We start from the raw sequence: 27297 nt of genomic DNA, 5'->3' as shown, positions 1-27297 counted from the left end.
CAGTGGATGGACCAAGGGAGAACTGCCGCACTTCTAAAACTATGGAAAACATGTCCAGCTCTTCTGAACCCTCCTTTATCCTGGCTTTTAAGCACTTTGCATGGACTAGCTTTGCAATGCCTCCATTGGGGAACAGCGGGAGAGCTGAGGCTGGGCACAGGGATGGGGATGGCGAGTCGATCGGGGCACTGGGGAGCCTGTCGCCCTGGCCCCCCTCCTGCAGCAAGGCTCTACTTTCCCATGCTGCTGACATGCCCGGCAGTGCGGTCGAGGAGCTGCGTGTCCGCAGCAGGACACTGGCTGCCCACTGCACTGGCTGGCAGTGAGCCAGCTCCATGTCTCCTCCCCGCTCACGGTGGGCTCCGTGTCCTGGCTCCCGAGGTGTCCAGCCTGCCGGTTGCTGCCATGCTCATGGGTGATCTGAGCAAGGTGTTCCCATCACGTTTTTGTAGAGCGCTTTGAAAGGTGCCCCCCTCCACCCCTCTCCAGCCCTTCGTCCTCCTGGACGTGGAGCCTCGCTGCTCCCGGGCTGTTCTGTGCTGCTCACTCAGAAACACTGAGGAGACCCTCCTGGCAGGTAGCACCATGATCGGGGGATCTGTTACCTGCTCATGCTCTCCTGGGGTTTGGATGTGAAAATCTGGTCTGTGCTGACTGGCAGCAATCTCGGTCGCCCTCTCTAAGGGCCATGTCACGTTAACCGGTGCTGGGTGCGGGACTTCCTCGGGGGGTTTCGTCTCGGTTTGTGAGCGCCCGAGCAAACAGGGCAGGCAACCAGGAGTTGCGTTTACCTCCCAAAAAAAGATGCCTCTTTAGGCCTGGTCCCTGCTGTCTTGCTCCGAGCTAATTTCGGTGTGATGGTGAGTTGTGCCCAGGCCGGTGTCAGGGTGAGCGCGCGGGGGCGGCCCCTGAGCCCTTGGTGCGAGGTGTGCGTCTCCTCCTGGGAGCAGCTCCCCGGGAGTGTGGTCACAGGCCAGGTCTTGCTGAGGTTGCTGGCACTGGTATATCGTGTTTTGCCCCACTGCTGGACTCGGACCGATTAGCTCCTAATTTAAAGCAGACTCTCTGGTGTGAGGCCTCCTGGCTCCGAGGGGCAGAGGGCATCCGTTCACCTCGGCAGGGCACGAGTGCTGAGCCCCCGCGAAGTCGGTGCATGCTCTCCTGCTGCCCCACTGAAGGGCTCTGGCTCTGTGAGCACCTCGAGGGCAGCTGCAGTGACAGTGACAGCGTCTGGCTGGTGGCCTGTGGCTAAACAAGGGACAGAGGGTGCTGACGTTCACAAAAAGCCTCTGTTCACAAGAGGTGCATGTTAGCTCTGGAAGAAGCACCCAGCACGGGGAAGCTTTCCCTGCGCGGTGCCCGCACCCGCTCCGGAGAGACGCGAGTGGGGGACTGCGGGCCCATCTGCAGCCGCTTTGGATTCAGCAGTTGTTTATCCGCTTGGCTGTAAAAGCGGCACCTTTCTCCCCTCAACCTTCTGGGCTGCTTTCAGCCTGGTGTTTAATGTATTTTCATGCAGATCTCTAAAGCCAGTCGGACCGCTGGTCCTTGGCCCCTTCGCACACAGAGGTGCAGCAGCTTAGCCAGGGCGGTGCAGTTAAACAGCCTGATCTGATAGCTGCTATCTGAGGATATGCAGAGCCAGAGCACGTGGTGCTCCATAGCTGGAGACTTAACTCTGGGAACATGAAAGGTATTTTGCAGGAAAGATGTCCTACAGTCCAGCAAGGGCTGCACGGACCGTTTCTTCCAGCAGCAATGCTAGTTTAAACAGCCTTGGCCCCTCCAACGTGCCTGTGGCCTCCCTGGGGGCGTTGCGTCGGGGCTCGCACCATCCCCTGGCCCCATGTGAGTTATTTCTCGTTGAGACCAGTGCCCTAATGTGATCGTACTGGGCAGCCTCCCACTAGTAAGGCAAGGAGGCAGAGAGGTGCTGCCCTGCAGCCGTGCAGTCCGCTACCACCAACGGGAGGGTTTCCACCACCTCCTCGAGGCCTGGAGCCAAGCTCTGAGCGTGGGCATCTCCTTGATTTAGCCTGGGGTGACTTAGCTGCAGACCAGCACCCATCCATCTGGGTAACGCTGCGGGGGCGAGCCTTGCCAGCAGGGCCTGGCCGGAGCTGGGTGCCACGTGTCCTGGTGCAGCTCAGTGGCGAAATGAAGAGGGAACCGCTGTGATCCCCTCTTCACCAGTACTTGCTGGTGATCCCCTCTTCACCAGTACTTGCTGTAATCCAATTCTACCGAAAAGAGGCTGAGTGGCCTAGGCTGCTGGCTTCACTGCAGCATGAGTGATGGCTTCTCGAATGTGCAAGCTGGCGGTGGCAGGCACCTTCGCGGGTGATGACCTTCACCCCGTGTCAGCTCTGTCAGCCTGTAATTACACTCCTCTCCGCTCAGGGCTCCTACTTCTGTCAGGTTTGAGAGCATGGGGAGGATGTGAAACTCTCCTCTTCTGGAGAGAGCAGCTTGACCAGGATAGGGACGTTTGGGGTCTTCCTCCTGCAGCCAATTCCCTTGTACCCAGCCTCTCTGGCCTGGCCTCCCTGCACAAGGGGAGAGCGCTGGCCCTCCGCTTACGCCGAGCTGCCCTCTGCTCTTCTCCCCTGTCCGCGGGGGTTGGCAGAGGACTCGGAGAAGCGCTGTCTGCGCAGAGGGCCAGGCTGGCCGGCAGAGTGCTGGTGCGATGGCTGAAGTGTTGGTGTGAAGCAGGAGGGCTTGGAGAGAGCAGCTGGAAGAATGGCACTGCTGCTCTTCCCCGGGCTTGGACTTGCTGCTCAGTTGTCCTCTTTTGGAGTGGGTGAGTTGCTGAGAGCAAGGCCTTTAGATAAGGCTTTCTGCAGAGCTATTTATACTAGGGGAAAATGAGACATTGCTGGCAAAAGAAGCGGGCCAGAAGCAGGACCCTTCTCTCAAACAGTGCCAAAAGCAGCTGAGATGGTGGTTGTTTTGTAGTGCTACCAGACGAGGCTGTGGGATGTCCATGCTGGTAGGTGTGTGCTAGAAAAAGGAGACATCCCAAGCTACTGTCAGTGTTGGGCTTGGCTTCTGGAGTAGATGAGGCTTAAGATAAAGGAGGACCGGCAGACACTGTTAGGGCAGCCTTCTTGCTATTTAATCCCCCTGTTTGCTCATCTCCCCCTCCCCCAGCCCTGGGACAAGGCAAAGAGAAAGGGGCAGCAGGGCCCCTCTGAAACCTGCAGGCTCCTTCATGTTAAAAGAGAAGCCAGGGGGCAATTACACTGGGAGGGAGAACTGGTGGTGGGGGATCTTCTGTCCCCTTAAGCAAGCAGGTTTCATGTTCGTCTCCCAGCACTGATTTTCCAAGGTTATCAGCTAAGGATATGAATTACTGTAAGGTCAAGATGATGAAATCCTCAGGAGATGTGTGTCCCTGCCTCGCCTTGTGCAGCCGCGCTCTGCGAGGTGCGTGGTGTGCTCCGAGGTGCTCCTGTGCTGCCCTGGGAAGGCTGCGAGGAGGCGGCTGCACGCAGGGACCCAAGGGGATGAATTCCTCTCTTGGGCGGGACGGGAAGGTCAGCAGGCTTGAGGTTTACCTCGCATTCAGTAATACCAGGGGATACCGTGCGTGACATCTCAGCTGGGACCTGCTTGAAGAGCAGGGCAGTTTGTCCAGCTCTCGGGCAGCGATGCTAAAGGCAACGGGGTTAATCACCACGTGGGTGCGGAAAGGGGGGCTGGCCAGGGTATTTGATGAGCTGGGGGGAGGGTGGGAGCAAGGCCGACCCCCTCGGGCTAACGCTGCTGACCGGGGTTGATGTTGAGTTTGAGACGCTCCCTCCTCATCCGCCTGCTCAAGGGGCCCTTGTTTCCAGGGAGGAGATGATTCATGTGCATCAAGTGGCCTCTTAGCAAATCTTCCACTGTTATGGGATGTTTCCAGAGCTTAAGTGTGATAATTCATGGTTGGCTTTTCTCTAAAACCCTCCGGCCTGGAGCATGCCAAGTTGCTCGGTAACTATACACCCAACAGTGCTGATATGGAGGAGGTACTTCCTGGGCTGGTGTTCCTCAGCCGTTCCCAGTTATTCCTCCTAGCAAGCTGTGCCACCGGCAGGGTCTGGTCCCCGTTTGCTCCGCGACTAGCCGGGGCGAAGGCCCAGCAAGGAGCTGAGCCCTGCAGAGGCTCAGACAGCAGGGGAGCCCTGCTCTCTGGGGCTGGGAGCCCTCGGCTGCACTCTGTTAGCTGCACCAGCCCCTCGCTCCATGGGCTTGGCCCGCTGGTGGTGGCAGCGCTCACCGGAGGAGGAGTGGTGGGAGGCTTTGTGCCTGCTGACGGTCCCTCCGGCAGCGCGTCCGTGCACAAAGCTGCAGCGTGCACAAAGGGACAATTCTGGGACAGCCGCGCTCCCCCCGCCCAGGCACTTCCTCGTGGGCCACCTCCTTCCCTATTGAAAAGAAACCTCCGTGCGAATGGAAAAGGCCTCGGGAACTAGCATGGTCCCACAGCACAGGGCTCAGGGGGCTCTCACCTTCCTCAGTGCACAGAGGCGATGGTGAATGCTGGCCCCGCTTGGCTGGGAGGTGGCGTGTTGGGGATGCAGGGGGCTTCCTGGGCCGGGGTGGGTGGGGGGTCCCAATGCTGGTCCCCGGGGACCTCCCCGCGAGGGTGGTGACCGAGGCTCGGGCTGCGCACCAGCCCCTGGTGGGGCCATCTCCACTGCCATCATCGGGTGCTCGGGTGAGTTCCCGCGCCGTAGCCCCTTGCTGTGCCCCTTCCCCAGCCCACGCCCCACCTATTTACAGCTTCCCAAGGGCTATAAATGTTTGTTTGCCGCCGGCGGCAGCTCTAACCAGCCCTTTGCAGGCCAGCGGATTGTCTTGGGGCCCTGCCTGCGCCAGCAGGAAGCTTTTTATTTTTGCTTGGTTTTTATTTTAGCTACAAACAATGGCTGTCACTCCCAGCATCCGATTTCCCCCCTCGCCCTTAGCCTTCACCTGGCCCGGGAGGAAACGCCGCTGGGTCCAGGCGGAGGAAGGAAAAGCTGATCAGCGGGGCGTTCGGCACCTGGGTGGCCCTGCCTTCGGCACGTGGAGGGGCCGGGGTCCAGTGGACCAGGCAGGGGTGTTATGGCGTGGATGTGGCTTCCTGTGAAACAGCATCTCCCCAGGGCTGTCTGTCAGGCCATGCGCGTGGACCCGCATTGCTTGGGGTGACAACCCACGTGTCCTCCTCTCTCTCCCTCTGAAAGCCGTGTCTGTGCACCAGGAAACTCCTGCCTCAGCCCAGCTGGAGCCTCTTCCTCCTCCTTGCAGGTTGCTGGAACAAGACCTGCTTTTCGCTCCCGTGACCGAGCGCAGGACAGGGAGGCGGGGAAGATGGGCTCTGCAGCTGCAGGCTGCTCCGGGACCCTTATCTTTGCACTGTGGAAGTGGGTCCCTGAGAGGGAAGTGCTCCCAGGTCTAAAAATAGAGATGCCCTGGGTGAGAGGTGGAGAGAGGCAGTGGGGAAGCTGTCACGAGGATGCGGTGCAGCTCCTGCGGGCTGGGGGGACCAGCGGTCGGCAGGACAGAGAGCTGCCAGCGTCATGCTTGACGCTGCTTCCAGGGTGGGCTGTAGCAGCAGAGGAAAATACTGTCACGCTGTTCTTCCCGAGTCCCCCGCCAGCTCTGCTCAGCCAGTGTCGGGAGTCCTGACCAGTGTCTCTTCCCCCAGCACATCCAGCCCGAGTTAGCTAACACTAAAACCATCTGTTGCCACAGCTCCTGGCCTTCCCAAGCTTAAAGACCTCTCTATCATCTTCCCATCCCTGCTGTGGGAATCAGGAAGGCTGGAAACTTGGAGAGGAGTGATCTGCAAGCTGGGAGGGCTGCCCTGGGATGCCTTTTTCAAAGCCCAGCTCAGCCCAGCAAACTGGTCCAATCCCACTGGGTTTAGGTTGCAAGAGAAACCCCTGAAGAAACCACCAAAGGGACTTATTTGTTAGCACCAGGGAAAGGTGCGAGGCCAGAGAGGTCTCATGAGCGAGGCCATGATTAGGTAGGAGGGGGACGCGGGGTCTCTCTTTGGCTGCTCCACCTGCTCCGCCCCAATGGCTGCTCTGATGTAGTGTTTTCTTTCCCCTGGGGGAGCAGCAGAGCCCTTTGATGTCTTACTGCTGTTTCCGATCCAGGGCTTTGTGGTTTCACAGCTACAGTTGATCGAGCCCCCGAGGGCCAGGTTGTGTACTGACACCACTGCTGTCACATCCACCCCAGGAACGCGAACCCTGGCCGCCGTGTTAAAGCATACATTGCCTGGCTGGGCAGGTGGTCCTGAGCAGCCCTTTTGTCTGTGCTCCAGCTCCGGAGCAGCCCTGTGCCCTGGTCTACAATGTTTTAGGTAAGGAGGCAGATTGGTGTGGGGTCTGGCATTCGTAGAAGTAACACGTGGGTTCCCCTGCCAGCCCTGTCCTTGGTGCGCTGGGCGACTTTGGGTACGTTGCATTGGCCTCCGCTGCCCCCAGTGCCGTGCCCGTTGCCTGGGCAGGGCTGTGGGAGCCCCACAGACCCGCAAAGCACCGAGTGATGTCTGGGCTCCTGCATGGAAATGGGAGAGCAGCAGCCTGGTGCGTTTGGGATGGGGAGCCCATGTGCTAGATAGTCGATGGCTTGCCTGGCAGGGCTGGATGTGGGCTCCCCCTAGAGCTAGTGCCGGTGTTGCTGTAGGGGATTGAGCTGTTCTTGGTACCAAAGCCAGCAGAAGGCAGCCAGGGAAGGTTGCTGATGTCAGCTGGGACCAGAGTTTCTTCCTGCCTGATGTGGGATGCGTGGCTCCCAGGAGGAGGCAGACGGAGGGTTGGGTGGGGCCAACTCCGACTTTGATGAACATGATGGGATCCTGCTATTTTGGACTGGGTGAGGTCTTGAGAGGTCTCTAGTGGAAAGGTACCCACCTGCTAGGTAATAGCCCTTGGCTTCTCGAAAGCTTTGCAAAGGGACAGTGCTGTCATAGTGGTGCCCCTTGAAGTGGGAAGGCGCTCTGCTGCCATTGCACCACTGTCTGTGCCCGGGGGATGACAGATGCTGGAGATGGCAGATCATCAGCCCCTTTAAAGCCTCCAGTGCTACTGCCCTAACTTTGGGGCTTTGAGCACGCTCCCCTTGCTTCCTGCAGCCACCCCACTATCCTTATCTGGGCTGGGAGCCTAATGAGCATAGGAAATTAATTCCTCCACTTCCTCCACTCCCCCGGGCACAGGCTCCGCTCAGCGGTCCGTGTGCTGCCTTCTCGGATCACAGGCCTCTTTGACTGGCTCACCCCCTTGTATTTCGGTGCGTGTTTAACAAGGGAGATGGAGGGGACAGCTCAGCTAGGGGAAAACAAAGGAGCCTTCAGTACTCGCCCCGCGCTCTTCGCTCCGTGCACCCCAGCTCGGAGCTGTCGGTCAAGGCATTGCTGATGAGCTCACCAGCCTGCAATGCAGGGCGACAAACCTTGCTTATCGGGCGCTCTCACTTCTTGTGCACGGGGGGGGGGGTCTCCTAGCCCCTCTTGCAGTGCACAGTGCCAGCTTTGTGACTATTAATAGAAATTTATTTGCCCTTTTGCCCTCAGTTAGTCAGAAACCCTGACCCCCAAGCTGGTGGCTGTGATGAGAGATGTCCTGCAAGCAGGGGGAATGGGGATGCCCATGGGCACCAGGGCTTTGGCTTCAGAGCGTGGTGCGTGTAGCTAACGTAGGGCATGTGCGTGGTCCCCATCTCCTCCAGGGAAATTCATGGCCAGCTGAGAGCCTGTTGAGCTGTGCTGCCTTGGGATACCAGCAAGATGGGTAAGTGCCCCCCTAGATCCTTGCAGAGGGCTTAGCAATAAGCAGGTGCTGGATGAACAGGGCAGCATGTTCCTTTTCAACTCCTCCTATCCCCTGATAGATAGCCCAGCGCCCTGCCAGGTCTTGCAGCTGCATCCTGGGGAAGGTGGGAGGCGGATGTCTCACCTGGCCTGGAAATCGGCACTGTGCTACTGCGTGGGGGTGTGCTCCCATCCTGCCCGTGCAGCACCGTGTAAACAGCGTAAACATCACAGGAAGGAGCTGCTTCTCCCTCCCTCATTCTTCACAGGGTAAGGAGAGGGCAATGGCAGCTGAGCACTTTCCCTGCTCATCACACGCGTGAGACCCTCACATGGCTGGAGCAGCTCCCTGCCTTTGGAGGCACATGCTGATGGGAGGGAGCAGAGCGCCAGTGGGACCTGGGCTCCTTGGCTACGTACCTGCTGGGTGGTGTTTCCCCAGCTCCGGAGCTCAGCGGTGTTCGCAGGGATGGGGAGCCCTGATCCCTCTGCGGCTGCACTTTCCTTCCCGCAGGCTGGTGGGTGCTGCTGGCTCCCCACCTTCGCCTGCTCCTTCTGGAGCTGTGCTGAGACTTCTCACCCTCCCTGGGTGTCTACCTGCCGTGTTTTGGCCTGCCTGCAGGAGATGAGAGGCGTGATGGCAAAGCCGGCCTGGCCAAAAAGGCTGATGTTCATGTTTAGCTTGGCTCCGGGGAGGGAGGAGGAAGCAGAAGGTCTGTGCAGATAGAGGCCGGGTGGCAGGAAGAGGCTCGTGAGCTGCATCCTGCCTCGTGTCCTGGGGCGGCAGCGGACTGGGGCTGGAGACCACTGCCTCGCCGGGTGGTCCGTGGGCCCCTGGCTCCAGTGAGGAGGAGAGCCCAGGGGCTCAGCTCGACAGAGCCTGCTCTGCATCAGCCTCCCGTCCGCGATGCTGCCGCGGGCCCTTGGGCTCTCTTCCTCGGCGCAGCCAGCTGGGGCTGCGGCGGAGCCGCTGCACCCCTGCGGCAGGTGAGGAGCCAGGCGCTATCCTCGTGTCCCCCCGCCGGGAACACTCAGGGAGCAGGGCTGCTGCTGCTGCTGCCGCCCTCGGCCTCCTTGGGGGAGGCGCGATGGAGCAGGAGCTTTGCTCCCTTCCCAGCCACCGCCGGCTCCCGTGCATCAGGGGGCTGGGGCAGGCGGGAGCTGCGGAAAGGCAGAGACCTGCTCCTGTTGGACTCCCGTTCAGCCAAGAAGCTTCACAAAGCAGCTGTTCCTATTATCCTGTCCCAGCCTTGATCTGAGCTTGCAGCCGGCTTCCACGCGCTGTTTCCAGGGGACTTGTTCCCTGCTCTGGCCTGTGGCTCGCAGGGGTGGAAGCGGGGCCGATATTTTAACAGCAACCATCCCCTCCCACGCCACCAAAATCCTGGGTCAAATCTGTAGCAGCCCAGTCTTGGATGGGTGCTGGGCAGAGTGGATGTGGTGTTTGGGTAGGACCGAGCTGAAGCTCGTTAATGAACATGAGCAATGAGGATCCTGGCATCTCTAAGAGCCCAGCATCCTGCCCTCACCCTGCGACCTGCGCCCGGTGCCAGCCCTCCCTGCTGCCCTGCTCTGCTTTGCTGGAGGAGCAGCCCCACAGCTGTGGGGCAGCTCGTCCTGCCTGCTTGGACCCACTGCCAAAAGCCCGTGGGTCGCATCCCTGGCACCCTTGGTTCCCATGGCCAGGGATGGGAACACGGGAGTGGTGTGGGCAGAGGGAGAAAGGGCAGCAGCGGGATAGATATTGCCCAGAAAGCGTGTCCAGCTCAGCTCTGGTACTCCCTGTGCGCTCTCCCCTCCTTGCCAACCATCCCCGCTAGTCAGCACATCGGAGCTGCCTCTGCGGTTACCCCTGCCTCTCCTCCCACCCCTGTCCCCAGAGTCCTGGAGCCGGCTGTGATCCCACCTTGGCTCTGCTGGGATGGCCCGTGGTTGCTGCTTGCCAAGAGAAGGGATCTTGCTCACGCTTGCACTGGAAGAAACAGCAGCTTGTTTTCCCCCCATCCCCTTCTGTAGCCTCCAAAGCTGCAGGTTTTCTGGTGTCCCTGAGCTTGGCCTCTCAAATCTGGACTGTTAACCTTAGGCATTTGATCCTGGAAGAGCTACTCTAGATATCACCAGAGCATCGCTCAAAGAGCTGACGGGCTCCGCGGCTGCACTCTGCCTGGTACCGGCTGTCCGGCGGGGCCCAGCCAGGAGGGTGTGTGGTCCCCACGTTTGATCCAGCTCTGTTTTCCTTGTTTGGAGGACATCAGGGAATGAGACCTGGCAGCAGGGGGGTCGGAGCAGCTGAGAAGCTGGTCCCGGATTAGTTCCAGGGGGTCTGGTTACGGGGCTGGCGAAGGCACTCGGCCCTCACAGCGGAGAGGCTGGGTTGGGCTGGAGAGGGCTGGGGGAGATGCTTCACAGGCTCCTCTTCGGGGCTGCCGAGCCCCACTGTGCACAAAGCTCTTCACATCGCAGCCGGGAAGGCCAAGGAAATGCTGCTCCGTGGCCCTGAGCCAGCAGCAGTGGCTGGTGAGTGGGAATGCCTTCCCCTTCCTCCTTCCTTCCCATCGCTTCCCCAGGGCTTTTCCCTGGGAGCCCTGGCTCTGATCCTGGGCTTGGAGACAGCGTGTGTATTTAGGGGGGTGATTTCTCAACGGTTAATCTCTGAGTAAAGTACAGAAAAAGGCCTGGGCTGAGGATGTGGATGCACATGCAAAGTTGGGGGTAGGGAGCTCATGAGGGATTTGGAGTCCAGAAGTCAACCTGCTCTGCCCTCCCCAGCCACCGCTGGCCAACACGTTCTCCCTGTGTGGTCAGCCAGCTGTTGCCAGCACAGAAAACACTGCTTTAGGTGACAAGTTTTGTATCGCCATTTTGATATGCAAACACCCAAATGTTTTCTGGAATTCAGCATTACAGACAGGGGCAGCCTCCCGTGCTGTAAGTGTAATCCTGCTGCTGAAGTACACTTTTTGCTTCGTAAAAAACAGTCTATGAATCTCTGGGCTGAAGAGAAGATCCCCATTGCAATGCGTGTTGTGCCTGTGATGGTGATTAGCTTCAAATTCTTCCTTTCCTTCTTTCTGCTGGGTTCTCACCATCTCTCCTGCCTGCTTTTGTCTTCTGGGCTGACTTAGGAGTTGAGTTGCGCTAGCTCCAAACCAGCTCCCAGGAGCCTGGGGGTACTTGGATGCCAGCAGAGTGACTGGGAAGCTGATGAGTGATGGTGTCTGGTGCCGTTCCTCTTAGGTCAGAAGTTCAGCCCATCTGAACCTCTTTACTTTGAGGCTTTTCGTATGTGGCATTAAAGCACCCGTACTGGTCTGTGGGTGTGTTGCTCCCTTGGGTGGCTCTCTGGGCAGAGCTTTGAAGAGCGAGCTCAAGACCTCAGGCTGAGCTCTGCCTCTCGCGGGAGGCTGGAGCAGGCTGGTGGCTGCCGACCCACGTGGCTGGGCAGGAGCTGGGGAGCTGGTAGCTAACACCTCCTAATGCAGAGCTGGGGTGGGGAGAGCCCTGCCTTTGCTGCAGCCCCTGTCCCCTCCCTGTGCACCAAAGCCACCTGCTTTGAGCAGGGGTTCAGGACAGGGACTCCTTTCCTCCTGTCACAACACAGCACCCGTCACAGCGAGGGGGCACCTGGCAGCAATGAGATGCTGTAGCGGGGGACAGAGGCGAAGTTATATCTGCATGGAAGAGGATGTGCGCTGAGTCCTTTGATAGTGGTCCGATAGCCTGGAGGGCTCACGTTTCCGTTAGCGGGCTCAGCAGGCTGTGTCCTGGCATCCGCGGGTGGGCGGAAGAGCGTGTGCGGGGGAGGAGTGTGCGTGCGCTTAGCAGACACCGCCGGAGGCGTGCTGGGGCGGGTTGGCAGCAGCCCCTCTGGGGCAGCTCTCAGGTGGTCTTCCCCTGTTGCAGCCCCCGTTGAGCACCTGCTCTGCGTAGTCTTAATCCGAACGTACTCTTTTGCTTATTTATTTTAGCATCTCTGGCAATGCCCCTGGCACTCTGTGCGTTGCACACCTGGGTGTGAAAAGGGGAGGAAACCCACTCCAGGGACAGCATAGTGAAATCTCTGATTTTGTCTCAGTTTGGAGCCAGGAGGTAGATCAAAATGTGCCAGGCCTCTGGGTTGGCTTGGAAAGTGTCTCTGGCTTCCTCCATCCCCTTCCTGCTACGGCTGCCTCTGTTAATAACCCTGCTGCAGCAGGGAGGCTGGGGTACCTCTGTGTGCCCCAGGGAAGGCTGGAGGGGTCTGGGTTGTGTACTGAGTTGCGTCTTCTTGCTTCTGAAATACAGGCGCCCCTGCGCCTTGTTTTGCTTTGCTTCTTGGGCCCTTTCCCCTTGCGCAGTGGGGCTGTGGGGAGAAGCCCAGGGCTGCAACGCCTTCCTGGCTGACAGGCTTTTCCCTGCTTCCCCCAGTGCTGGACCAGCTCCTCCCCGAGCTCAGCGTCTTGCTCAAACTGCTGGACCATGAGTACCTGAGCTCCACAACACAGGAGAAGAAGCTGGCCGTCTCCACCATCCTGCAGAAGCTGCAGCCGCCCCCAGGTCAGTGCGTCCCGCTCTCGCTGTGCCCCGGGGCCTGGCGGCCGGCCCCAGGGGTGGTGCGTGTCCCCAGCGTGGCAGCTCTGCGTCACACCCGCCCAGCTGGGACAAAGGCCTGGGCAGAAGAGCCTGGCCAAAAAAGCCACAGCAGGGCAAGGGAAAAGCTTATTCAGCCAAGGAGGCCTGATGCCCACGCCTGCTCTTGCCGTGGTGTCCCAGGAAGCTGGCCTGGCCCCGCAGGAACCTCGCCGCAGCAGGAGGAAGGGCTCCTTCTGGAGTAGTTTGCCGTGGGATTTGAACAGAGCTAGAGCATAGGGGGACAGCGAGGTGGAGGTGATGGGAACAAACAGGGGTTGCTCTCCTGGCGCAGTGCCGGTGCCGCGTTCCCTCTGGAGAGCGTGGTAGCGCTTCTCTTGTCCAGCGGCAGCGGGGACGCGGCTCCCTGGCGGTGCCGTTGCTGGAGGGAGTCCTCCAGCTGCCCTTGAGCAGCAGAGATGCCGGCATCGCACGTGAGCCAGCACGCTCCACTGGCTCTGTCCCCGTGATTTACGGGAGCCCTCTGGGTATGGATGAGCTTCCTCGCCTTTGCAGCCGTTTCCCACCTGGCGAGCGAGGGGAGGTGCAGGCACGGGGGACGAAGCCCTCTGCCACACGCCTTCCCGGCCACCTCGGGAGATTTTGCTCCCCCCTGTTATTTGCTGCCCGCTCCCTGTAGCAGCCGCCCCTGCTTCTCCCAGGAGCAGCCCCCGTCCCCATCTCAGGTGCCGAGCGCTGGCGGCGAGCGTGCGTCAGGCTGGCCGGGAGCTGACATCAGCTGGCTCGTGTGCAAGCGGGCCTGGCCCCGGGGCTGCATGCTGAGGTGTGCAGCCCTGTTATGGCTGGCCTGAGCCTGCTCCACGTTTCCTGTGGAAGTGCTGGTTCACAGAGGTCTTCCTGCTACCAGTTTCTGCTGAGCGCAGGGCTTTCCATGGGAAGCCTGGAAGGGTTGTGCACCTGGGAGCTTCAAAGCCCTCCCCAGCTCCCTCCCCGGGTGGGGTTGGCAACGTTCCCCAGCGGCTCCTCTGCTCCCCAGACACCTCATGCAGAGGAGTCACCCGTGGCGCAGCAGCTGGTGCAATCCGGCTGGATGAGGATGAGTTGTCCCACGTCCTTGGGTAGCACTTGCCAGGGAGGAGGGATGCTGGTGCTGCCCCAGCCATCTGCCCCACCTCCGTGCTGAGAGCTTCCCCCATCCCTCCCCAGGGAAGGACGTGGACTACATGTACGTGAACACGGCGTCCCTGAACAATGGCACCAGCTTCGTGGAGTCTCTCTTCGAGGAGTTCGGTATGATCGGCCGCGTGGCTGACGCGGAGTGGCACCCTGTGCTGTGCCCCTCCTGCCTGGGGTGCAGTGCTTGGCGGGTGCCATGCTCACCCCGGGGCTCCCACGCTGGGAGCTGAAGCTCTTGGGGCGCCTCTGAAGGAAGCGGGTGAAATCTCTGTGGCCTCATGCCCGGCACAAGGTGGGCACCGTCACTGTGGGTGCTTGCTCCTGCTGCTCTGTAGCTGCTCGCAGTGCTTTGTTGCACCGGGGGAGTCCACAGACACCCCAGCCTGGATGCATTTATCAGCTGTGCCCCTCTCCTAGCACCTTCCTGGTGAAGGGCTGCAGGTGCCAGCATGGTTTGGGGGCTCTCCTAAGGGCCTGGCTGGGGAGGCTGACTCTGGGGTTTCACTGCTCCCTTCACCCTCTCCCCCTACCCTGGCCAGACTGTGACCTGCGGGATCTCCAGGACATGCAGGAGGAGGATGGGGATGCCAGCGATGGCATTGGCTTGGAGCTTGCAAGGAGCCAGCCAGCAAAAAATGTAAGTCCCTGGATATCCGCCTGCGAGGTCTGACCTGCTCAGAGAACCTAGGCACCAGCACGGGAGGTGGTGATGGCTGGGGCTCAGACCCTGGACTAGGCTGGAGAGTAGGGTTGCAGCAGGGTGCTGGGGCACCTTTAAAGAGCTGCGCTGGGTGCTGCCAAAGCCCCTAGCAGGTGAGAGGCTGCAGCCGGACACGGCTCCACAGCCAGCTGGACCTTGCTGGTGCCTGAGGAGCAGCAGGCAGTGGCATGGGGGCAAAAGGCAGCAGCACTGCTGGCGGAAGGCTCGTTGTGGTTGTATCTGGGATGGCATCCCAGGCCTGCCCCTTGCCCCTGGGAACAAACTGTCTTTCTGGCCACGCAGACGTGGCCTGTTCCTGCCCCTCACCATGATGGCAACCCTTTTGGTGACTTGCAACCCTCTCCATAGCCTGGCTAACCCCCGTGGTGTGTCTGCTGTAGGTTGCTGTGGACCCTCCTCCACCACTACCCACCACTCCTCCACCTGAAGATTACTACGAGGAAGCCCTGCCTCTGGGCCCGGGCAAAGCTCCGGAGTACATCACGTCCCGCAGTAAGTCCCGCTCCCGGGATGGCAGAGGAACTGCCCCAAGAGCTGGATGCCTGTGTCCCAGAGGGGCTCCAAGTCTCCTCTTCCAGCCTAGGAGAGCAAGGAGGCCCTCAGCAGGCTTGTTAGCTCATGCTGGGGAAGGAAATGCTGCTGCTCCCTCCCCACATCCCTCCTGTGCCGCTTCCTCCCCATCCCGTCGCACTGTTGTTGCAAGGAGCTGTCCGCTCCAGCTTGACGCGAAGGGAGCGATGAGGAGACATCAAGCCACGGGAGGACTGATGGTCTTGACGTGCCAAGTGTCTCTTCCCAGTGGGGCAGCTGCGGGCTGGGAGCTGGGGTTTCCGCTTGGAGCCCCTTTCCCGGTTACCTGGCGCTGGGGACGCGCTGCCAGCAGGGAGATGGCCGGAGGGGTGGGTGATGGCATGCTCCCGGCCCCTGTGCGTGGACCCTCCCTGGCAGTGCCTGGCACCTTGGCAGGGTGTCTGGGCAGTGTGCACTCCCCTGCCAGGCCCAGGGGAGCGGGAAGAGGTGCCCAGGCTTTGCCAGAGTAGCTAGTGGATCCATTAAATCCTCTGCTGCCCCTCGCCCTCCTGCTTTAACCAGCAGCTGCTCCTGCTTCCTTTGCGCTGGCCGTGCTGCGGGTCCCCACTGCTTTGATGCAGCCCATCCGGGGGTGTCCCGCCTCACGTAGCCCACCTGCCCTCTGCTTCCTCCGCAGACAGCTCCAGCCCCCCAAACTCGATCGAAGATGGATATTATGAGGACGCAGACAGCAACTACCCCGTCACCAGGATGAACGGGGAGCAAAAAAACTCCTGTAAGCATCTGGGTGCTCTCAGCATGTAGGGGAGAATTTCAGCAAAGTCTAGCCCTGTGACATGAGCCTGAGCAGTCAGGAGCAAATCCTGGAGGTCTTGTTTGTCTGGTCCAGAGTTCAGGGCCGATTGTTTCTGGGCTGTGATGCTGAAGTGCCTCCATGTAGAGAGGGAGAGAGGACAGGGGAGACGCTGGACTTTCCTGGGTTGCTCCTGAGTCATACCTGCATGCAGCCACCTCCTGGCTGCTCTAGGACCCCATGATGCTATCTGTCATATCCATAAAAGAGCTGGGACTGACAGAGTGTCCAGGGATTCAGCAGCCTGACTCTTATTTTGGTGTATAAGTACACAGCTGTTTTCCACATACAAGTTTCTGGAAAGGTATCCATATCTAGCCACTGACTTTGTATGCAAATGACAGCTTTTCAGCTCCTGCCTGAATGCCAGAAAGGTTTAGGCTCTGAGGACCTCTTGCATGTCAGAGGCCCTTTGCCCAGCAGCCTGGAAAGAGCTTGGAGTATTGTTTGGCACGCAAGCAAGGCTCCTTCTCACCTCGTGGAAAGCATGTAATGAGTGCTGTGTCTGTTCCCAGCATAAGGAAGGGGAGTGTCTGCCTTCTCAGCCAGCTCTTCTGTGACCTCCGTGAGCTCCCTGTGCCATGGAGGAGGTGGGCCTTGGGCAGGGACATTGGCTGCAGCATGGTGCTCCTCCACGCTTTGTTTGGGAGGTGTGGAGCAGAGGGCAAGTGCATGATCTTGCATTGCAGGTGGAAGGTTTAATCCACGCTTTAAAAGTTAGAGGCATGCAAAGAAGTCAGTCAGCTCAGAGGCTTGGGCAGATGCATCTGGGATTGGCTTTTGGCCCACAAGCATCATGAGTAATTTGGAAGGGAAATGGGTGAAATGGAAACAGTTGGGGTCAAAATGCTGCTGTTTTCAGAGCATGGCATGGAATCCATCCATCCCTCTGTGCAGTCTGAGCTCTGTCCCGGAGCCTGTGGGGAGAGGGGACCCCGGTAGCCCAAGAGCTTGCCTGGGAGGCAGCCCTGGGGTGCTCTGCGGGGGTGACTTGGGTGAGTGCTTCCTTCCAGACAATGACTCGGATGCGATGAGCAGCTCTTATGAGTCGTACGATGAGGAGGAGGAGGAGGGGAAGGGCCAGCAGCTGACACATCAGTGGCCGTCAGAGGAAGCCTCCATGAACCTGGTGAAGGACTGTAGGATTTGCGCTTTCCTGTTGCGTAAGAAGCGTTTTGGACAATGGGCCAAGCAGCTCACCATCATACGGGACAACAAACTGCTGGTGAGCCCGGCACTGGTGGGGCATGAGGGGTGGGGGCGAGAAACCTGAGTGCAGGAACTAGGAGGGAGGTCAGATTCAGGTTGAAGGAAGATGCCAATACCCTAACCAAGACCTTCCCAAAGACTGAGACTATCCCAGAGCAGAAGCTTGCGTCCCTTGCAAGCAAATGAAGGGTTCCCCTCTTTGGGGCATGGTTTGGCCAGCAGTGGGAAGGGAGAGGGCGTCCTGCAGCCCTTTGCAACTATCTGCTGCAAACATTGAGCCACCTCCATCTGCACCGTGTGCTTGGGAACCTGCAAGGGATACCCGGGTCTGCCTGCTGCCTTGGCAGGACAGGCAGGGTTGGCTGGGCCCAGAACGGCTCCCTTTGCTTCTCCTAGTGCTACAAAAGCTCCAAAGACCGGCAGCCACATGTGGAAGTGCCCCTGGGCACCTGCAATGTCATCTACGTCCCCAAGGACGGGCGGCGCAAGAAGCACGAGCTGCGTTTCTCGCTGCCGGGGGCCGAGGCGCTGGTGCTGGCCGTGCAGAGCAAAGAGCAGGCTGAGGAGTGGCTGAAGGTACCGCGAGTGCCTCCCCTTTGCCAGGGCTGGCTACAAACCCTCCGTGCTTGTCGCCCCGCAGGGACCCAGCTCCCATTGTCCCTGGCCGGAGTGGGGAGTGGTGTCCCTTGGGAAAGGCCATATCTCCCTGGAGGGGGAAGGGGCTTTCCTCTCATTTCTTATCAGCTCCCGACGGGGAGCCCTCCCTGGCCGTGGTGAGAGCTGGCCAGCCGCTTCCCAGGCCCCGGGCGTCTCCTGTGCTGATAGCCCCAGCCCCTTGCACGGAGGTAGCAGGGTGGGGGTGCTTTTTCGCCCCCTCCCCTTCCCCACGGCCCTTTCCTGCCTTTGTCTGGGGCAGGAGGCCCCACCGGAGAAAGGACCAGGTCCCTAGCCGAGCCGACGGGGCGTAAAAGGGCTTTGCGCTGCCTCCCCCACAAGCAGCAGCAGGAAACTTCATCCTCCTTTCCCGGTCCTCCCCCCCCCCGTTGCAGGGCAGAGCGCAGGGGCTGCCCAGGCACCGTCTCCTTGGCCGGTGGGAGTGCTGCCTGTGGGCCGTGCCTGGAGACGCGGGGCGTCCCGCTCGCCCTTCGGAGCTCGCCGCTTCCCTCCGCGCCCCTGGCTCCGGCCGCAGCGGGGATGGGAAGCGATGCACCGCAGCAGCTCAGGAAGGGTGGCCCTTGTGCCAGCTGTGTCCTGCCAGGATGTTTCCTCGAAAACCTCCTGACTGGTCACGAACCCAGGGTGCTAACCCTAAGCGTGGGGAACCAGGTCACTTTATATGGCCCAGGCAAGCCATGCTGTGCCTGACCGTAAAATAGGGGTTGTGAGGTTTCTGATGCTGGAGGGGCTTTGTGCAACTTGCACCCAAATCCCTTTCCTCCTACATCACCAGGCGAGTTGCCATCCCAGTCTGTGACCGTCTTAGCTACAGTGGCATTTCTGTAGGGGCCAAACTGTGCCCGATCCCCCAGGCAAGCGGGACTCCCCCGAGGGATTCGTGCCCCAAACGGAGCGCGCTGTCCCACCCTCATGCCCAGAGGCTGGCCATCCCCTTGAGATAGCAGCAGAGCTGGTGCTCCAGAGCCCCGGATTGCTCTCCAGGCAGTTTGGCTCGGCTCTGGCAGTGAGGCTGGCGCTTGGTGGTCCCGGGGGGAGACGTTCCCCCTCTGGGACGTGCGAGCAGCTGCTCAGAGGCCTGTCTCCGCAGGTGATCAAGGAGGCGAGCAGCGCGGGAGCGGGCGGGCTGGAAGCTCCCACGTCCCCAGTGGTGCCGCGCAAGATGGACCTGGACAAGGTGGCTTTTTTAACTGCCCTGCGAAGGAGGGAAGGAACTGGGGGCTAGCCGAGGTGCCACGTGAGACTGTTGCCACCGAGGCCAGGCCGAGGTGCCAAGTGCCGAGCTCCTGGTGCTGTGCGGGGAGCCCTCCTTCTGCTCGCAGCAGGTCTGCAGGGCTCCTGGGGAGAGAGCGCGGGGCTCCCTGGCATCGGGGATGTCCCAGCCCATGTGCTGGAGGGTTGTAGGCTGGAGAGCGATGGTGGGACACGGCTGGCGGCACTGAAACGGGCGCCTGCCCTGCTCCTTCCTGCAGAGGCTGTCGCAGGAGAAGCACACTTCCGACTCAGACAGCGTGGCGACAGGCGAGACCTGCTCCCCCGTGGCCCGCAGGGAGCCTTGCGAGCACGGTAAGGCCCTGCGCTGTCGGCGTGACGGGCTTCTCCTCCCCATCATCTGGCCCTGCTGCATGCACCAGTGCTCCGGAGCAGCCTGTCCGGTGTGCAAGGGGGTGCCGTGCTGCACTGCAGGCACACAACGTCACCGGGGCCGCTCTCCTTCCCAGGGAAAGGCAAGAAGAGCGGCTTGGCTGACCTGAAGGGCTCCATGAGCCGGGCAGCGGGGAGGAAGATCACCAGGATCATCAGCTTCTCCAAGAAGAAGCCTTCCCCCGAGGACACGCAGACCTCCTCCACCGAGGAGGACATCCCTTGCTGCGGTTCGTGCGGGCTGGGGCAGCAACGCGAGCTCGGGTCCCGCGGGGGCTGGTGCGGAGGTGGCCTCCTTTCCTCACCAGGCAGACCGTATGGAGGGCAGGGCAGGGGGGAAAGGCTGTGGGGTGAGGGAAATTTCATGAAGCTTCTGGAGAAGCTTTGCCTTTCTTTCGGGCTACGAAACGGCGCCCGGCCTCTGCTCTGCAGGTTCGCTTTGCCACGGAAAGGGGTTGTGTGCCACAGCACATCCCTCAGCAAGCCTGGGTTTTCCCCCCCCAGCCTGAGTGCCTCCCCCAGGCCGGTGCACCACAGAGCACTTTGGAGAGACGTGTCCCCACCACTGTCCCCCTTGGGCCCTGCCACGCTGGATGAGCAGGGCAGCTCCTTGTGTCCAAGCTGGATCTGGAAACCAAAGAGTGACAAGCTGTGTGGGGAGAGACGTGGGTGCAGGTCACCCCTTGCCCTCAGGGGCACAGAAAGCAGACTTGTGTGACTGTGCAGTACTGAGCTGCCATGTCACCTGGGCCCAGCAGTCCCCAGCTCTGTCTGGGGAAACTGAGGCACACAAGGACCAAACAACCTGCTCATAGGTAGGGAGCTGGATCTGGGCCATAATCTCTGGTCTTGAGACAAGTTGAGCCTTGTCTCAACTAAACCTTGCCCTGCACCAGAAATGGTGGTGACCTCATCACTCTTGGTGCTTAGTGGGTGCAAACCAAATCTGTCAATCTTCACTCACGCAAAGCTGCTTTGGGCCTCAAGAGAGGTTTCTGCCGAGAATACAATTACAGTTGCACAACTAAAAGGACAAGGACCAAGATCCTGTGATCGCCTGACGTCCTCAGGTACAGTCCCAGCACAGAACAGAGCAGTACAGTACAGCAAAGATAGTTTGCATTGCGTGCAGACAAAGCGTAGGGAAAGCAAAACCCACCTGGGCTCTCACCGCTGAAAGCGGAGTTACTCACCACCCACCTGCCTTGGAGGAACAAACAGCCTGGTGAGCGCAGCAGGATGCTGAGCATGGAGGGGAGCTGCCGGGGGGGTGCTGAACCAGGCTGCCCACATGGACTCTGTGGCTCTCGCTTCCTACCTCCACCTACCTCCACCAGTACTCGAGGCCAAGGTGCTGCCAAGCAGCTGCTGAGACCCTTCCCTCCGGCTTTCCCCCCAGGTTACCTCAACGTCCTGGTTAACCAGTGCTGGAAGGAGCGCTGGTGTTGCCTGAAGGGCAACACCCTCTACTTCCACAAGGACCGCACGGACTTACGGACCCACGTGAACGCCATCGTCCTCCGGGGCTGCGAGGTGGTGCCGGGACTGGGCCCCAAACACCCCTTCGCTTTCCGCATCCTTCGCAACGGGCAGGAGGTGTCCGCGCTGGAGGTGCGTTGGCGTAGGCAGGGTCCCCAAAGGAGGGGGAGGTGCCCAGAGCCAGAGCGGGGAACCTCTCCTGGAAGGAATAAAGCCTGCACGTGTGCAGCGGCTTGCTCTCTCCTCCCCTGCCTGTTAATGAAACGCAGGGCAGCCGTGCTGGCGTTTGCAAGCTGGAGGCAGAGAGGAGGCTGAAAGGGTGAGAGCAGGCAAGTTGCAGGGGGCAGAGGAGCAGGATAGAGGTGCAGGGGGTTTTGGGAATGGGTCCTCCTGAGCATGTGCTTTCTCTTGGACCCTCCGGACCCTTGTGCACATGCCTCATGCTACCAGAGATCCCTCTCTGCCACGGGGTTTCATGTTGGGAGGAAGAAATGAGGCAGGCGCCTGCTGCAGCCCTTTCTCGCCTTGCTCTGGGGGTGCCAACGGGCCAGAAGGCTGCAAGGAGAGGTGGTCCCCCGGGGCCACGTGCGCATCCTGAGCCTCTCCTTCACCCCCCCCACCAGGCAAGTTGCTCAGAAGATCTGGGCCGCTGGTTGGGCCTCCTCTTGGTGGAGACGGGCTCCCAGACAGCGCCCGAGGCCTTGCACTATGACTACGTGGATGTGGAGACGATCGCCAACATCGTGACGGCTGTGAGGCACTCCTACCTGTAAGGAGCTCTCTGCCCACTGACTGTGCTGCAGGCTGTGGAGGGGAGGGCGTGCTGGAGAGAGGCTGAGGGTTGGGGTCGGGATGGTGGTCCTGAGCCCCGTGTGCTCTCTAGAGAAGGCACGGGCTAGGCAGCGGTCTGCTCTGTGGTCTCAGGGGAGAGCTGACATCCCAAAAGTTGGCATTTCCCAAAGCAGGGCAGCTTCCCTCAGGCAGGATAGAGCAGAAGATGTGTTTGGCAGCGCTTGAAGGACCTGAGGGACGTGTGTGTTTGCACAGGGTAGGGTGAGTGCTCACAAGTGGAGCTGGGCTCCTGCCTGTAGCTGGGAGAGCAATCTAGGAAGCTCTGTGAGATCAAAGGGCCCTTTGAGGGACCGGCCGGAGATGGCTCCGACAGGAAGCCTTTGATGAACTCCAGCTGTCCCTCCTTCCTCCCACAGGTGGGCCAGCTCCTCCCAGGACAGCCGGACAGACTCCTCCCGCGTGGTCTATGATGACGTCCCCTACGAGAAGGTTCAGGTGAGAGCACAGCACAGGGGCTCGCCGTGTCCCACCACTGTGCTGGTGACCCTCCCCGGGAGTCCCGCCGGCTTGGCTGGGCTGCGACGGCCCCGCTGGCGTTTCAGCACGCTCTCCCGTCCCCGCTGCAGGCCGAGGAGCAGCCGGCCCGGCCGGCGGGAGCCCAGGTGAAGCGCCATGCCTCCTCCTGCAGCGAGAAGTCGCGGCGAGTAGACCCGCAAGTCAAAGTGAAGAGGCACGCGTCGAGTGAGTGGGGTCCGTCCGCCCGGCCGGGTCCGCGGCCTCGGAGCGGGGAGCCGGCTGCGAGCCTCCGGCCAGCCCTTCCCGGGGAGGACGCGTTCCCGCGTGCTGCGCTGGCGCAGCGAGCCCGGGGGTCGGCAGCCGGGCCAGGGCCGGACGACGCTGCACGCCGGGGCCGGCCGGCTCACGGGCTGAGCCGTGCCAGCCCAGCTCGGGCGGCGGGAGCCATCGATGCTGAGCTGGGGCTGGGCTCAGGCAGGCCCTCGCTGAGGCCGGGGCTTTCGTGACAGCCTCTCCCCGTCCATGCAGATGCCAACCAGTACAGGTACGGGAAGAACCGGGCGGAGGAGGACGCCAGGAGGTTTCTGACGGAGAAGGAGAAGCTGGAGAAGGAGAAAGCGGCCATCCGCAGCGAGCTGGTGTTGCTGCGGAAAGAGAAGAGAGAGCTGCGGGAAGCCACGAAGGGCTGCACGGGTAGGCGGGCGCCGGCTGAGCTGGGGGTGCTCAGAGGTGCTGGGGCGGCTGCCAACCGCCTCGCAGCCGGCCCCGCGGCTGTGCATCCGGGTGCCGTGGGGCTCTGTGCCTGGGTGGAGGGGAGGCGATGCCCACCAGCGGGGTGGAACGGGGGCACCCAGCCGGCAGGTGCCAGCGGTGGCACTTGGGACGCTCGGCAGGGCTGGCTGCAGCCTGGCGCCCGGGCCGGCAGCCCCATCTAGCGTCGTCACCCGGGAGGATGGGTGGGCGTCTCTGTCCCTGTCTCCTCGGCCCCCCACGGACCTGTCCGCCCATCCGTCCGTCCGGGGGCGAAGGCGCTGAGCTGGGCGCGTTTGCGTGTGCGGAGCAGGGCAGAAGCTGCAGGAGCTGGAGCAGCGCGTGGCGGAGCTGGAGGAGCGGTGCCGGCGCAAGGAGGAGCGCCGCGTCGACCTGGAGCTCAAGCTGACCGAAGTGAAGGAGCGGCTGAAGCAGTCGCTGGCGGGAGGGCCGGCCCTGGGGCTGGCCGTGACCGGCAAGGCGGAGAACGGGGTACGGAGCGCTTCCTTCCTCGCCGCCGCAGCTCTCGCTTCCCAGGGCGAACGCGTTTGGGGGTGCCGGGGCGATGCCGCTGCTGCTTCGTCCCACCATGGTCGGAGGTGGGAAGCAAGGAGCCCAGGCTGCCGGGCTGGCTCGCGTCAGCTTGGACCTCACGGCAGTTTGTGTATTCCCGTCTTTTCGGTTTGTTTCTTTTTCTTTCTGCTCCTGCTTCCTGGCTTTCCTAAATTCGCCTCCTTCTGCCCCTTTTTTCCACAGGAAGCAGCAAGCAAGCCCAATGGGAGCCCCCCCGAGCACTTGGTCCCCGTTAACTGTGCAGCTGAAATGAGGAAGAGGAGTCCCTCCATCCTCCCTGCCAACAAGGGGAACGTGCTGCGGAAGGCCCAGGTCCTGCTTCCTCCCGCCACCGCAGGAAATCTCGGCCTTCCTCCCCTGCCCGTGCTTGACCACCAAATTTGGGGGCCTGGGGGGGGGGGGGGCTCTCTTGGGTTGCTGGGCGGGAGACGTGAGAGCAGTGACCGCAGCCTTTGAAGACGCTGGGATGGGCCAAAGCCCCTTCGGAGAGGGCGGAGGGGGGGAGGCCCCGAGGGGCTCAGCAGGTCGGGGGCCTCGGGCGGCGGGCGGCGAAGGGAACCTGCTCCGGCCGTCGGCCGGCCGTGGGCGCGGGAGGCTGGCGCCCGGCAGCCTCCGCCGTGCCGGCCTCACCCCCGGCGGCCGGCCTCTCACCTCTCCGTCCTCCTCTTTGCAGGAATGGGAAAAGAAGCAGACCTAAGCCGGGCTGCGGGAACGCCGGCGGCGGACGCGCTGAGGAGCCGCGAGCCCCCTTTCTGCGAGGAGCTCGGAGGGGGCCAGGACAGGGGTGCGGGAGAGGCGCCCCCCCCCCCCAACGCCTCCCCCCCCAACCCCGTTGCAGCAGCATCTGCCGCGTGGGCATAAACTGCGGGGAGGGGGGGGGCGGGAGGGGGATTTGGGAGGCGGGTGGGGATGGGGAATCCTATGTGGATCGGGGCTGCGGGGAAAGCCGTCGCCGCGGGGCGTCCCGCTCAGGGCCGAGGGTTCGGCACAAGGCGCGTGTCTGCCCCGGCGAGGAGGAGCGCGGGCGCCTGGCCGCCGGCACGGCTCTTGCGGGCTCTCTGGTTGATCGGGTTCGGCGTGCGCCGTCCGGGGCAGGCTCACAGCCCGCCTGACGCTTTCCTGAGCGCCCACGGACTCTGTTTGGGGCATTGGGGGGGGCCGTCTCGGCTTCGGGGTTCGCGAGCTGCTCGGGACCTGGCGCTCCGGAGGGGCCCATCACGCGCCCTCCGCACTGGTTTCGGCTGCGCCGGGCTCGTCTCAGCGCTCCTCGTGTCTCGAGCTCGCTGTGCCTCAACCGAGTGACCTTGTGCAGCGTGTCCTCCTCGTCCTGCGGGTAGTAAGGGTCAGGGCACGCCTGCTTCCTTTGGGAGCCAGCAAAGCTGCCGTGTCGGCGTCTGAAAGCAAATGCGCAGCAGGCGGCGTTCACCCTTGCGCCGGGCAGCGGCAGAAGGCCCGAGGCTCCCTCCCGGCCGTCAGCGCCTCCGCCGTGCCGCCGCTGAGGTCGGGCGTTTCGTTTGCCAAGGCATGTCGTCAAAATGGAGCAAAGGGATGTTTTGCTGTTTTTTTGTTGTTGTTGTTGTTGTCGGAAAGTGCTTTCAAACCAGGGGGCTGAAAAAAGAAATAGCGGGAGGTAATTATCACAGGCAGAAACAAGGGATGGGAATAAAAAGGGAAAGCACGGGTGTTTTTTTTGTGGCAGAAACAAGGGCCCGCGACCCGTTGGTGCCGACTGCTGCCACAGTTAACCTTTGGGGCTCACTGCTTCAAGGCACTTTTTTTTAGTAACTGGGTAAGTGGGTTTCAATAAAAGTGCTGGTACTGGAAAGCCCCTTCCTCTGGCTGTAGTGAGCAGACTGGTTAAATCACTCCTGGAAATGAAGAACTAGGGCAGCGCTTGTCTCAGGTAGGGTCGAGGGGAGTGCGGTAAGGGCATTTTGCATCTTTATCAGCAAAGACTGATGGTGGTGGGCAACCGGACGAAGCTCTCCTCTGCCTTTAGCAGAGATGGTTAGTGACTAAGCTAGCTCAGAGCCGGGGGCTGCGTTGGGGGGTTTAGCGTTCAACGGCCCGACGCGGAGGGGGTCCCGAGGGAGCAGGGCGCGGGAACGCTGCTCTCCCCGCAGCATCCCTGCGGCGGCGGCGGCTGCTCCCCTCTCAGGCCCTGCAGACCAGCCTTGCCCCCAGGCAGGGCAGCTTTCGCTTTGGAAAGGGGTAAAAGCCCCTCCTGCAGCATCTCCTCTCGCACGGGAGGAAAGGGTGAGCCCGTGCACCAGGCAGGCGAAGCGGAGCCAGTTCAGCATCATCGCTTGTGAAAGCCCGCTTGGTCCCTGGAGCCTCTTTGGAGGTAGTCCTAGGTTAGAAAGCAGGCTTGGCCAACCGCACTGGTTCTCCCCCCACACACCATTTGTTCACTGCGAGGTAAGAGAAACTACTACTTCCACCTCCGATCAGTCCTTTTCATTCTTTATTAATCAAGAGAGAAAAGCTGTTCCCTGTCGCATCGCTTCTGCGCCACAACCTTCACCCCGCTGAGCAGCCCGGGCGGCCCTGGCGCCGGGTCTAGCCCCAGCCACGGCCCCGGGGGCCCCGAGAGCCGCCCCGGCCGTCCCTGCGCAGGAGCGCAGCACGCACCTGCCAGGAGGTGGAACTGTGCGGCTGTAACAAGCCTAAAAAAAAACAACAAAACCAACAAAAAAGCCCTGTTCTGTTGCAGTTGGGTTTTATTTCTGTAAATCAGTGAGCACCAGGCATCGATGTAGCTGTGCGTTGGTTAGAGTGGCGTGCTCTGACTGTTTTGGACGTTGTTCATGGAAGAATAAATGACGTGCAGCGAGCTGCCCCGACGCACCGGGCGCAGGGCAGGTCGTTGCCGCATCGCTTGGCCTGCAGGAGCAGCGACGCGGGACCCCAAGGGCCGAGCGGGGGCCACGACCGTGGGGAGTCTCTGAGCTGCCCTCCTGGGCCGTGGGTGAGCGGCCGAAGGCTGCCCTGGCTGGGTGCTGCCCCGCGCACTCGCTGTCGGAGAGTCGCCTGCACTGCCCGGGGCCTCCTTCCCCTCCATCGAGATGCAGCGTTCGGGCACCGGCCTCGCTGCGCTCCTCGAGGCTCAGCACGCTGACGCCCAGTGACGCGGAGAGGGGCAAGGGCCCAGCTCCTGGCTGCACGAAGCCACAGCCCTGGCGCTGCTTCGCCCATAAGGCCAGGGGAGGACGAGTGCTGGGGAGCTGTGAAACCCCCACACTGGGGTCATGCGTCCCCCAGGGCTGGCACCCCCTGGTCCATACAATATCCCCCCGGGGCCGTGCACCCCACTCCAGGCTGTGCAGTCTCCACACCCTCGGGTCGCACATCCTCCCCCCAGGGCTGTGCACCCCCTGGTCCATGCCATTCCCCCCCCCCCGGAGCCCCCCCCGGGGCTATGCACCCTACCCTACCACTCCAGGCCACACAATACCCCCCACCCCAGAGCTGTGAAATCCCCCTGAGCCGTGCAACTCCCTGCTCTCCGGGGCTGTGCAAACGCCTGGGACCGTGCACCCCCTAGGCCATGCAATCCCCCCCCCCCCGGGACTGTGCACTCTACCCCGAGCTGTGCCATTCCCCCTCACCCCCCCTCTCGGGGCGTACAAACGCCTGGGACCGTGCATCCCCTGGGCCATGCCGTTTCCACCCCTCCGCGACTGTGCACCCTACTCCGAGCCGTGCCATTCCCCCCTCCACTCCCGCGGGGCGTGCAACCCCCCCCCCCTCCCCGGGCTGTGCAAACGCCCAGGACCGTGCATCCCCTGGGCCATGCAATCCCCCCGCCCCGCCCGGGGCTGTGCACCCTGCTCCGAGCCATGCAATTCCCCCCACGCCCCTCCGGGCTGTGCAAACCCCCGGACCGTGCAACGCCACCGCCGCGCCGCGCCGCGCGCGCGCGCGCACCCGCGCGCCCGCCCCGAGCCGCCGCCGCTGCCGCCGCGCGCCGCAATGCCTGCCGGGACTTGTAGTCGCGGCGGCGCCGGCAGGCCG

The 27297-nt window shown here is 61.7% G+C and overlaps 1 protein-coding gene across 2 annotated transcripts in view; it reads left to right on the top strand.

Moving 5' to 3' along the window:
• AFAP1L1 (actin filament associated protein 1 like 1) overlaps positions 1-25121 on the top strand; it is a 33275-nt gene extending 8154 nt beyond the window's left edge. Inside the window, exons 1-19 of one of the 2 annotated variants that reach the window (XM_068959531.1) lie at positions 6180-6343; positions 12203-12331; positions 13571-13654; positions 14080-14177; positions 14642-14753; positions 15469-15567; positions 16659-16870; positions 17251-17430; positions 18620-18706; positions 19002-19095; positions 19251-19403; positions 20573-20784; positions 21276-21421; positions 21861-21939; positions 22071-22185; positions 22489-22653; positions 23024-23202; positions 23467-23595; positions 23957-25121. In XM_068959531.1, coding sequence (XP_068815632.1) covers positions 13588-13654; positions 14080-14177; positions 14642-14753; positions 15469-15567; positions 16659-16870; positions 17251-17430; positions 18620-18706; positions 19002-19095; positions 19251-19403; positions 20573-20784; positions 21276-21421; positions 21861-21939; positions 22071-22185; positions 22489-22653; positions 23024-23202; positions 23467-23595; positions 23957-23980 — 2151 coding nt within the window. In that variant the 5' untranslated portion in view covers positions 6180-6343; positions 12203-12331; positions 13571-13587 and the 3' untranslated portion in view covers positions 23981-25121. Of the gene's footprint in view, positions 1-6179; positions 6344-12202; positions 12332-13570; positions 13655-14079; positions 14178-14641; positions 14754-15468; positions 15568-16658; positions 16871-17250; positions 17431-18619; positions 18707-19001; positions 19096-19250; positions 19404-20572; positions 20785-21275; positions 21422-21860; positions 21940-22070; positions 22186-22488; positions 22654-23023; positions 23203-23466; positions 23596-23956 lie in introns of those variants that run through there. The other variant, XM_068959530.1, reaches the window with a different exon arrangement.
• Positions 25122-27297: the final 2176 nt, after the last annotated feature.

Source organism: Struthio camelus, chromosome 13 (assembly GCF_040807025.1).
Source record: "Struthio camelus isolate bStrCam1 chromosome 13, bStrCam1.hap1, whole genome shotgun sequence".
Taxonomy (NCBI): domain Eukaryota; kingdom Metazoa; phylum Chordata; class Aves; order Struthioniformes; family Struthionidae; genus Struthio; species Struthio camelus.
This window is presented reverse-complemented; position numbering and strand designations above follow the sequence as displayed.